General features: G+C 38.0%; 1 protein-coding gene across 1 annotated transcript; it reads right to left on the reverse strand.

The window, feature by feature from the left end:
- Positions 1–918: 918 nt before the first annotated feature.
- On the reverse strand, positions 919–1,643 carry LOC129619549 (ras GTPase-activating protein-binding protein 1-like). The gene has a single exon (XM_055534729.1). It carries the CDS (start codon positions 1,483–1,485, stop codon positions 919–921), a length of 567 nt encoding a protein of 188 aa, XP_055390704.1. The 5' UTR covers positions 1,486–1,643.
- Between the last annotated feature and the right edge of the window lie 10,765 nt (positions 1,644–12,408).

Raw genomic sequence — 12,408 nt, forward strand, 5'->3', positions numbered from 1 at the left:
GATTGATAATGGCAAAGTAAAAGTCCCTCAGTAAGGCTCCTGAAATCTTTAAAGAGATTTCAAAGAAACTTACTCAACTAGAAGTGCTTTCTTCCCCCATTCCTCTTCCCCTAAATTCTTCCTGAAAAATGAACAGGATGGCTAGCATTCTAGCAGCCATCTTGCACCCTCCAAGGTGGAACACATAAAGAACAGCAAGGCCGTCAGAGGAAACCTGGCACATTAATGGTTTCAGGAGAGCCTTCTTTGGGACATTTTCCCCACAAGAGAATGAACCCCTAAACTGTTGAAGTGCTGTAGTTGGCTGTGACAAGTAACCAAATGCAATTCTAAATGGCTGCAGGAACTAACATTTATTTCCCAACTTTTACTCTTGTTCCAAGAATTGTTTAAACTCATAGAACTTCTATGGGTTTAGCTGTACATGAAGATAAAATTGAGGCTGGTCATCTTGGAGGGAATTGTTCTTACTGAAGGTGTATTTTAGATTTAAAATGACAGTATTTGCTAAAGAATGGAATATTCAAGAATGCTGAGATATTTTATTTGAGGAATTGAATGGATAAGTGCACCTTGACTGAGGGAAGTCTGTGAGATCAATTTGAGTTGGCTAACATGAGTTTGATTGTACCCACATTACCCTCAAGATACATATTAAAATATCCAAGAGATGTCAAGCGGGCAGTTGATACATGAAACTGGAGTTCTGGGGTAGACCAGGACAATGAGATATGGGAGATGTTTTACATAGATGATATCAAAATCATGTGATTGTGCAAAATCACAGAGGAATGGTGTATAAATACACAAAGAAGAAAATTAAGGAGTGCTCAGTAAGATCAAAGGAAAACTATGAAATACATGTCATACACGCCAATGGAAGAAAAAAAAAAGAGGAAGTGGTTAGTTAATCAAATGCTACTGAAAGATCAAGAAATCTAAGAGCAAGTCCTCCTGCACTGTCTGGGCTATGTCTGCTGGTGCTGGAGAAGAACTCTTCTGATCATCCTCAGGAGCAGTTTCTTCCAATACTGGCTCAGACTTTTCCTCCTGGACTTCAGATACAGGTTCCTGCTCTGGTTCTGGTTCCGGTTCAGGCTCTGGTTCAGCAACAGGTTCTTCTAAATGTTCTTCTAAGTCATTGCTGACAGTTTGATCATAAAAAGTTCCAGAATCATCAGGCACCACCTCAGGTGTCTGCTCTCTTTCTTCAGGCTCCTCTGCTTCTTCTTCAGATTCCTCCTGAGGTTCAGTGATAAAGCCACCAAAGACTTCATCTTGGTATCTGAAGACATCGTTGTGAACATAGAACTTATTTGCAACAGATCCCTCAGGAGCAAGGACAAAGGTCTGCATGAATCTCCTCAAAGCCTGGTTGTTATTAGAGAGCAAGCCCATCACCTGGACCACCACACCGTCATTCAGAGTAGCATGAGCATCAATGTGGCGGATCTTAGTGTGGCAATTGGTGAAGCTTTGTGACATCACTTTCCTATGGATTTCTTTCTGTCCATAGACAGCATCTGCTGGCTTTCATTTGAATCCAATCCCCCATGGACATAAGAAGAGTTCTTTCCATAAAACCTGTGTAGCATGTCTGGGGCCTGGTTCAACAGTGTGTAATACTGTCTCACAAATTCCCGTCCGACTGGGCAGGAGCATTGCTCCAAGGCAGTGAATTGCTCTTCACCAGTCTTCAGGCAGCAGTAAAAACTAGCTCCTGCAGAATGATGAATTTCTTCAGCCAACCTTGGTATCTTGGAATATGATCCTAGTCTATCATAAACTGCTTAAGTTTGTACAATTTTACTTTTTGTGTTAATGGTGTGTGCTCCTTCTCTCCCCTGCCCCCCACCTTTTAGTCCTTCACTTCCAATTTTGTGGAATATTTTAGGAAAAATGGATTTTTAAAGAAGGAAAAAAAAGACTGAATTTCTTTGCTTTATTTGCATATACAGACTGGATTTTTTTTTTTTAACAGTTTCCCCAAAGGAATGTGTCTTGCTTCTTACTGACATTTGGTATGTTTCGTTCATTGGACTATTTCTTACTTACTTTCTATGTATTTCAAAAGCCTGTGAGAATTACAGGATTTGATAAACATTTTGAAGACTGGAGAAACCCAAATTGTTTTCCTCTTTGAGAGTCATGACTATCTCTTGGTGTGGAGAAATTGCCATTGGAAAAATTGACAATTTTGATTCTCATTGATGTGGTTAAAAACTGAATAAAAGGTGTTCGAGTTTTCTTTTAAAACATGATCACAAAACAGTTCTAAACTCTACTGTTTTTGACATTGGAATTTAAATTGTGAGATAGGTTTAAATGTCTAGAATGCAACTGATAAGCTTTTCTTGAACTGTTAGTTTTTTTTTTTTTGAAGTAGAGTTTTTTTCATGTTTAATTTGTATTTGTAAAAAAAGAAAAAAGAACAAAAAAAATTTCCAAATCTAAGTAACACAAAACCAGAGCAAAACTGTTGTGCCTTCTATTTATCTTTGATTCCAGTCTTGGCAATTGTTTAAAGAAAAAAAAAAAAAAAAAGAAATCTAAGAGCAGAAAAATGACCATTTAGATGAAACAATCTAACTGCCATTTCTAACTTTGCTTGGTCTTCATAAGATGGCTGCCAAGTTTCTTTTCTTTTTTCCTTTTTTTAAGGTATAATTGACATGAACCACTGGAAAAATTTAAGGTGTACAAGATGTTGATTTGATACACATGTATCGCAATGACTGTGTGTGTGTGTGCTCAGTCGTGTCCAACACTTTGGGGCCCCACGGACTGTAGCCTGCCAGGCTCCTCTGTCCATAGAATTTTCCAGCAAGAGTATTGAAGTGATTGCCATTTCCTACTCCACATAGCATTAGTGAACATTTCCATTATGACATAATTATCTTTTCGTGTTGTGATGAGGACATTTAAGTGTGGTCTCTTAGCAACTTTCAGTGTGTTAATATAACGTGCCATATTGTTAACTATAGTCACAATGCTGTGCATTAGATCCCTAGAACTTATTCATATTCTGAGTACAAGTTTGTGCTCTTTGAGCAAGATTTCCCCATATCTCCCAGCCCCCAGGTCCTAATAACCACCATTTCACTCTCTGTTTGTTTTTTTTTTCCCCCAAGATTCCACATATAAGTGATAATTTTGTCAATAAGGTCTTAGTGTAATGGTGACAGAAACCTGCAAGGAATAGATGAAGGAAATAATATCAGGTAAGATATTTACCCTTTCAAAAAGAATGCCAGGATGAGGCATAGACAAAGGGGACAGTGTCTAGAATAGAAAATGCTCTTCCCGTTGCAATTAGAAAAATCCCAAGTCTCTTGTGTAGTCCTATCAGGCCTTACATGGTCCACTGTCCCTACCTTTCTGAATCATCTCCTAACAATAACCTCAGCCTCTGCCTTTTTTTCTAGCAAAAAAGAAAAAAAAAAAAGACCTTCTCATTATCCCTCAAGATCTTCAGAAAGCATTTTTCTTTCTTTCTACTGTAGAGTCTGTGCACTTACTATTCTTCTGTTTCTTTTGCCTGGAATGCTTTCCAATTTATTCCACATGACTGGTTCTTTTTGTCATTACTACTTCAACTCAAATGTCATCTCCAAGGAGGGACTACCTAATCATCACCCTTAAAGGGGCACAGACATTATCCCATCACCTGCTTTTCTTCTCTTATAAATATAAAATTCATGCATTTTCCTGTCTTGCTACTCACAATGAATCATGAGCTTCATAAGAGCAAGGAGCTTTGGCTGTGTTGTATGCAAAATGTTGTTCAGGGTGTCTTCAGTTCCTGGCACATAGTAGAAACTCAATTAACAAGGTTGAGTAAATGGATAAATAGAAGCAAATGCCAACCAACTGGTAAGTTTAGTTAAGGTCTCCTCAACTGTGAAGAAGACAGAAAAACGTTCAGAAGCTTTCAAGAACTCAGGGAAAGCAGCACTCATGAGTAGTTCTTTGGAACATCAAAGCAAACAAACAAAACTGACAATGAAAGAAAACCAAATAAAAGATAAATCTAATAAAAAATTCTGAAATGGAGAAGCCATAGCAAAATGGATTCATAGTATATTTTAGATTAGTACAAAACCAAACAACTGTGGGTATGATGGTTACACAGGAGAATGTAAAAGTTAAAACACATCAATGTCAAAGAGAATAGGAGATGTGGGGAAGGAAAACTAGAAGAGGTTTAAATGGGACATTTTCTCAACTTTTTAGCAGGGTAGTCAACTAATTCTTTCATTGAAATGCTCAGGTTAAAAGAGTCACCAGCTTTTATGCTTTTCATAATCTTTCAGTTGACTTTAGAAGGATATTTTAGGGTTTATTGACTTTTTTCAGAAGGGAAAAATCATTTGAAGTTTAGCAATTCCTTTCTTAATTTTTTTTGCTTAAATTCAAGGAAAAATTAAAAGAATATAACTTATGATTCTGTTTTTCTTAAAATATATTTTATATGGTCTATTATATCAGGCTGTATATGTTTGTGTAGATATATAGGTGTAGATCGGAGAAGGCAATGGCACCCCACTCCAGTACTCTTGCCTGGAAAATCCCAGGGACGGTGGGGCCTGGTAGGCTGCAGTCCATGGGGTCGCAAAGAGTCGGACACGACTGAGCGACTTCACTTTCACTTTTCACTTTCCTGCATTGGAGAAGGAAATGGCAACCCACTCCAGTGTTCTTGCCTGGAGAATCCCAGGAACAGTGGGGCCTGGTGGGCTGCCGTATAGGGTGGCACAGAGTCGGACACGACAGAAGTGTCTTAGCAGCAGCATAGGTGTAGATATATCGATGAGTGGTGAGAGGGAGAGAGTTTCTGAATGAAATTATCATTATCACCCATTTTTATGTCTAGGTTATAAAATATGGAGTGGTTTTTAAAAATCATTCTTATCACTTTGTATGGACTTCCCTCAGAGCTCAGTTGGTAAAGAATCCACCTGCACTTCAGGAGACCCCAGTTCGATTCCTGGGTTGGGAATATCTGCTGGAGAAGAGGAAGCCTACCCACTCCGTATTCTGGCCTGGAGAATTCCATGGACTACATAGTCTGTGGGGTCACAAAGAGTAGACACAGCTGAGTGACTTCCACTGATCACTTTATGCATTTCTTAAATATTTACCATTGCCTTCTCCATATTTATCATAAGCATACCTAATTTTTATAAAATAATAAAACCATTAATCTAAAAAAATAAAATTTATGAGCACAATTTTTCTGAAAGCATTCAAAATAGTTGGAGATATTTGTTCTTCAGATTTCATAAGCAACCAGATCAAATGTATCTTTCAAAAGCCAAATGCTTTTATACTTGGGTAAAGAATCCCACAAGCATTTTCCTTATTTCTAATGGTACTTAACTGATTTGACAACAGCCTAAAAATACTACCTAATTATTTAGAAATATGAAAAGTGTTTACATAATCATCTTTACCATTAATATTTTGGGCTCTATGGAATAGGAACATGACTAATAAATAATACTTTAATCTGTTTCATTTCTTCCAAAATGAAGTGAAATAATTACCCTATCAATTGCTTCTTTTTGAACTTCTTGCAAAAGAAGAGAATTTATCACCTATTGAAAGATCATTGAAAGAGAAGAAATATAACTTTAGTTTTTTCTCACTTGTTTAGTTTTTATTACAAACTATTTGGCTAACAACTGAGAAGAGATGTGTTATTAAATGTCTTTTTCAGCAATGGTACAAATTCTATTGATTAAACAAAATACTAACTCAAAAAAAAAAAAAAAAGAATGCTACTGGAGAGAAAGATTGCACTTTTTCTACTCTCTGTCATGTGGATGAGGGAACATTTTGTTCCTGATATGCATTTTTAAATCCCTTTGGCAATCATCCTATTGTGGGCAACCTACCAAAATTCAAACATTTTATGGTCTTTGATTCTCCAAAAGAAATAGATTCCTTTAAACTATTATGTTTTTCAAAAGAGGTTGCCTTTCCACAGTCTCCTGCTTGGCTCTGGATGAAGTTAAAACAAAATAAAGGGGAAGAGAATTTAGGACGACTGATGTGATGCACCTATTAAAACCAAACTAGACGGTCCCCTGCCGGCTTTCTAGTCCACGTGGTTCATCATCAGATTATTTTGCTCTCCTGCCTTTTACAATAATCTTTTACAAAAATCTTTCTATTGCTTCTCCTGACTTTTACAATAGAGTCAAATCTTACCAGAACCTACAGAGCCCTGTGCCGTTTGGCCCTGACTAATTTTCCTGCATCGCCTTTTACAGCCTGTTCCGCTGGAGCCCAACTGCTTAGTTCTCTTCCTCTTCCTCAAATGGTCAATCTGCTTCTGCCCCTAGCTTTTCACACCCGGGATCCCCTTTGCTTGCAGCAGGCTCCCTCAGTCTCCACATGCCTAACTGCTTTGCATATTTCAGGTTTTAGAATAGATATGCCTCCTCAAGGATGACTTTTCTATCTCTATATCTAAAATACTACATTCTCCAGTCATTCTTCCCACATTCCACTACCTGTCTTTATTTTCTTTACAAGTCTGAAAAGCATTTGAAATGTTACCATTTTTGACATTTGTCTACATGTTTTCATGCTGCCTTCCCCCAATAGAAAAGAAGCTCCAGGATAATAAGGACTCTGCTTGTATTGTTTACTTAGCCTGGTATGTGCTCAGCCAATAACTGAATGGAGAAAAATCCAGAAAAATCAAGCAACTTTTCTGTAAATCTTAACTTGAAAATACTCTCTAAAGTCCAAGGAGTTATCACTCTGAGGTATTATATGTGTAAATTTATATAATATCAGCTTTTAGCTAATTTTATGAAACATATATGTGTTAAGATAAAGTTTTTCAATCTATTGTTACTTATATCTAATGCCCTTTGATTACTGTAAACATTTCTTTACTTGCTATATACATGTCATTGATTGATCATGCTGCTGCTGCTGCTAAGTCGCTTCATTTGTGTCCGACTCTGTGCGACCCTAGAGACGGCAGCCCACCAGGTTTCCCCGTCCCTGGGATTCTCCAGGCAAGAACACTGGAGTGGGTTGCCGATCACATTTAACTATAAATTCTATGTACCATTTTTACAATTACTTAGCATGTCAATGATATTAAAAATATATAAATAGTGCCCCAAGGTACATTGGCTATTAAGAAAGAATATGATTAAAAGCAAAGGTTGAAATGGAAAGCACAAGAGGAAAAGGACAGGCATAGTAATGTTTCTATTTTGTCTTACTATGCATACATGTACGTGGGTGCTAAGTCACTTCAGTTGTATACGAATCTGTGTGACCATATGGACTGTAGCCTGCCAGGCTCCTCTGCCCATGGTATTCTCAAGGCAAGAATACTGGAGTGGGTTGCCATGCCCTTCTCCAGGTACTATGCATATACTTTCAGATAAATAAACATATATCTATGTACACACACACACACACACACATATATATATATATACAGATCTATGAAAATTACATGAAAGCATGTAATCAAGTGTAATCAAGTGATTTAAGAAATCAAATGTAATCAAGTGATTTAATCAAATGTAATCAAGTGATTTAAGAAAAAAACATACTAACATTTTTGTTATCTGGTCTGGATTTTTTAATGTTTTATCTTTAAATATCTAGACAATTTTACACCAAAAGCAGTGTTGTAGGAGAAAGAAAATAAATCAGCTCCTTTTCTGACATTGAGATGTTCTGTATATTAGTTGTAAAAGTCATCATTAAGTATCTTTTAACGTTGAGTTAGTACAGTGTGATAATGACACTCTATGGTGTCAGTAATTGAGATATAAAATGGAAGAGATAAGCATTTAATTTGACCCTATTTGCAGTAAGCTACAGAGCACAAGATTGCTTCTTATTTTCCCCCTCTATCTTCTAATACCTTGAGGAACTCAGAAGATTAAACTGAACGAAGATACTAGGGAACCAAACTGAAGTCAAATATAGTCTCTGCAGGAGTGAGCTAAAAGAATAATACATTGTGGCCTCTCAAATCTAGTCTTAATGGTTTTCTTACCCTTTTTAATAAGAATGATGGAGTCTATCATTTATAATTCTGTCTTACTGTGTCTTTGCTTCTAATGTCAACCACACTAGTTCCCAATGCAACCAGCCTTTGCAAAAATGGGGCGTATGGTCCAGATGGAGGCATGGCTCCTTCCGTCTACTCAGAATTTGAGTAGACGGAAGGAGTAGATAGGATTGCCTCTGCTCCTCCAGGTTGCTGCTTGAGAGGGACTGGCCACCTGTCTCTTGAGTTCTGCATTGCCCTCACACACATCTTTACATCAGGACTGATTCCATGTCCTCCAGTCTCAGGCCAAGTTCAGCTGACAAGCCCAGCAAGCGTTCACCAGCATTCAGGGAGGAAAAATTCCAGTCCCAGTCAAACCCTTCACTAAGGTGATTAAACTAGAAAATTTAAAACTAAGCAATAATTGCTACTGTTTAGGAAAACAGTAGCATTTCCCCCAATGATCCTTCTGATCATTGTAGATTAGATTAAGTAAGTGTCATTAAATGAAGAGGTGAAACCTGGGTTGGGCTTAAGGAAGGACAGGATAAAGTCAAGCATAGAGGAAAAATAATGTGTGTCAGATGGAGGTGAATAAATCAGCCAAGGCATGAGAGAAACACATTCAAGAGATAATCTTGGGAGAGCTGCAGCTTCCAAGATTGTAAAGGTAGACTTGGCCAACTTATGAGGCATTTGATGCCAGTTTTTTGATCCTCTTGTGAATTGGCTTCTGTTTTCTCGAATGATTGTCTGAAGACCACCTCCATCATAATTATCAACTTGCTTCATTGAAAATAGTTGGGACCCACATAAGTCTACCATATAAGAATGTCTGTGGCTTAAGCTAGGGAATATGACTTTGCTTCAAATTCACCTGTTCATTCTTGTTTGAGAAAAAGTACCACAGAGTTATTACTTTTAAACTTTTTTTTCCTTTAATTCAGTTCAGTCGCTCAGTCGTGTCTGACTCTGCAACCCCGTGGACTGCAGGACACCAGGCCTCCATGTTCGTCACCAACTCCCAGAGTTTACCCAAACTCATGTCCCAAACTCATTACCCAAACTCATTACCCAAACTCACCAAACATTGAGTTGGTGATGCCATCCAACCATCTCACCCTCTAGTGTCCCCTTCTCTCCTCTGCCTTCAATCTTTCCCAGCATCAGGGTCTTTTCAGATGAGTCAGCTCTTCACATCAGGTGGCCAAAGTATAGGAGTTTCAGCTTCAGCATCAGTCCTTCCAATGAATATTCAGGACTGATTTACTTTAGGATGGACTGGTTGGATCTTCTTGCTGTCCAAGGAAGATCTCCTTGGAAGAAAAGCTATGACAAACCTAGACAGCATATTAAAATGCAGAGGCATTACTTTGCCGACAATGGTCCATATAGGCAAAGTTATGGTTTGTCAAGCAGTCATGTATGGATGTGAGAGTTGAACCATAAAGATGTCTGAGTGCCTAAGAACTGATGCTTTTGAACTGTGGTGTTGAAAAAGATTCTTGAGAGTCCCTTGGACTGCAAGGAGATCAAACCAGTCAATCCTAAAGGAAATCAACCCAGAATATTCATAGGAAGAACTGATGCTGAAGCTGAACTCTAATACTTTGGCCACCTGATGTAAAGAGCCAAATCATTAGAAAAGACCCTGAAGATGGGAAAGATTGAAGGCAGAAGGAGAAGGTGATGACAGAGGATTAGATGGTTGGATTGTATCACTGACTCAATGGACATGAGTTTGAGCAAACTTTGGGAGATGGTGAAGGACAGGGAAGCCTGGTGTGCTGCAGTCTACAGGGTCACTAAGAGTCAGACACAACTGAGCAACTGAACAACAACAACATACCTGATATCAGAGTCCCAAAACAAATTAAGTAAAATCTGAAAAAATTGAAGGGAGAAATAGAAAAATTTAACAGTAATAACTAGTCATTCATATAATGTCAATAATGTAACAAAACAACTGGGTAAGAAGATCAGCAAGGGAACAGATTTAAACAACACTATTCAGTTCAGTTTAGTCACTCAGTTGTGTTCGTCTCTTTGTCACTCCATGGACTGCAGCATGCCAGGCTTCCCTGTCCATCACCAACTCCCAGAGCTTGCTCAAACTCATGTCCATCTAGTCAGTGGTGCCATCCAACCATCTCATCCTCTGTAATCCTTTTCTCCTACTGATTTCAATCTTTTCAAGCATCAGGGTCTTTTCAGTGAGGCAGCTCTTTCCATCAGGTGGCCAAAGCATTAGAGCTTTAGCTTCAGCATCAGTCCTTCCAATGAATATCCAGGATAGATTTCCTTTAGGATTCACTGGTTTGATACCCTTGCAGTCCAAGCGACTCTCAAGCGTCTTCTTCAACACCGCAGTTCAAAAGTGTCAATTCTTCTGCGCTCAGCTTTCTTTACATCCAACTCTCACATCCATACATGACTACTGGAAAAAAGCAAAGTAATGTCTCAATATGCCATGTAGGTTCGTCATCGATTTTCTTCCAAGGAGCAAGTGTCTTTTAATTTTATAGCTGCAGCCACCCTCTGCAGTTATTTTGGAGCCCAAGAGAATAAAGTTTGTCAGTGTTTCTGTTATTTTCCCATCTATTTGCTGTGAAGTGATGGGGCTGGATGCCATGATCTTTGATTTTTGAATGTTGAGTTTTAAACCAGCTTTTTCACTCTCCTCTTTCACTTTCATCAAGAGGCTTTTTAGCTCCTCTTCACTTTCTGCCACAAGGGTGATGTCATCTGAATGTCTGAGGTTATTGATATTTCTCCCAGCTATCTTGATTCTGGCTTGTGCTTCATCCAGCCCAGCATTTTGCATGATGTACTCTGCATATAAGTTAAATAAACAGGGTGACAATATACTGCCTTGACATACTCCTTTCCCAATTTGGAACCAGTCCATTGTTCCATGTCCATTTCTAACTACTGCTTCTTGATCTGCATATAGATTCCTCAAGAGGCAGGTAAGGTGGTCTGGTATTCCCAACCCTTGCAGAATTTTCCACAGGTTTTTTTGTTGTTGTTGTTATGGGTATTTTACCACAATTTTTTTTAATTTATTTATTTTAATTGGAGGTTAATTACTTTATAATATTGTATTGGTTTTGCCATACATCAACATGGATCGGCCATGGGTATACACGTGTTCCCTATCCTGAACGCCCCTCCCACCTCCCTCCCTGTCCACAGGTTTTTTGTGCTTCACACAGTCAAAGGCTTTAACGTAGTCAGAGAAACAGAAGTAGATGTTTTTCTGGAACTCTCGCTTTTTCTGTGATCCAATGGATGTTGGTAATTTGATCTCTGGTTCCTCTGTCTTTTCTAAATCCAGCTTGGAAGTTCTCGGTTCACACACTGTTGAAGCCTCACTTAGAAAATTTTGAGCATTACTTTGCTAGCCTGTGAGTTGAGTGCAATTGTAGTTTGAACATTCTTTGGCATTGCCTTTCTTTGGAATTGGAATGAAAACTGACCTTTGCCAGTTCTGTGACCACTACTGAGTTTTCCAAATTTGCTGGCATATTGAGTGCAACACTTTCACAGCATCATCTTTTAGGATTTTAGGAAAAATACTATATACTGACTAGATTAAACAGACATCTATAGAACACTGAACAAGAAGAACAGGCTATACATTCTTTTCAAGTGTACATTGAAAATTAATATTCTCAATATAGACTATATATATACAGCCATAAAGCAAGGCTAAATAAATTCAAAAGAACTAAAATCAGACAAAGTATGCTTTCTGACTACAATGTAGTAAAATTACATGCTAATAATAGAAATAGAAAGGAATTTTGGAACATCATAAGTATATGGAAATTAAGTAACACCTTTCTAAATAAAGATTGGGTAAAATAATAAATCACAAGAGAAATTTAAAAACACTGTGGAATCAGAATTCCCCTGGGGGTTCAGTGGTTAAGACTCCATGCTTCCAATGCAGGGGGCATGGGTTTGGTCCCTGGTTAAAGAACTAAGATTCCACATGCCACATGTGGGGCACTTTCTTTGCCAAACTATTTCAGACAACTTTTTATCAGAATGAATAGTATTAGTTAACTACAGACTTCTAGCAAGTTGTTTTTGCATTATTTTTTACAGATAGGTCAAAAACACAGAAACACATGAAGAAAAAGTAACAACCACGTGACCACCAGTCAATTTTATCAGATATGAATCTTTTGTCATGTTTGCTTTAGATATTGCAAGCAACTAAATGTTAGAGAAAATGCAAGATTATCATTCCAGACACCAGTGGACCCCAGACAGCACACATCCAAGGTCTAACTCAAAGACAAGAGACAACTACCATCTCCTTCTCTACTACTAAGGTCCCCTTGTTCACTTATACCCAAAACTAT

The sequence above is a fragment of the Bubalus kerabau genome, chromosome 9 (genome assembly GCF_029407905.1).
Source record: "Bubalus kerabau isolate K-KA32 ecotype Philippines breed swamp buffalo chromosome 9, PCC_UOA_SB_1v2, whole genome shotgun sequence".
Taxonomy (NCBI): Eukaryota; Metazoa; Chordata; class Mammalia; order Artiodactyla; family Bovidae; genus Bubalus; species Bubalus kerabau.

Bases quoted from the DNA above. Each gene is read 5' to 3' on its own strand.
- LOC129619549 (XM_055534729.1), bottom strand. From the start codon at position 1,485: ATGTCACAAAGCTTCACCAATTGCCACACTAAGATCCGCCACATTGAT.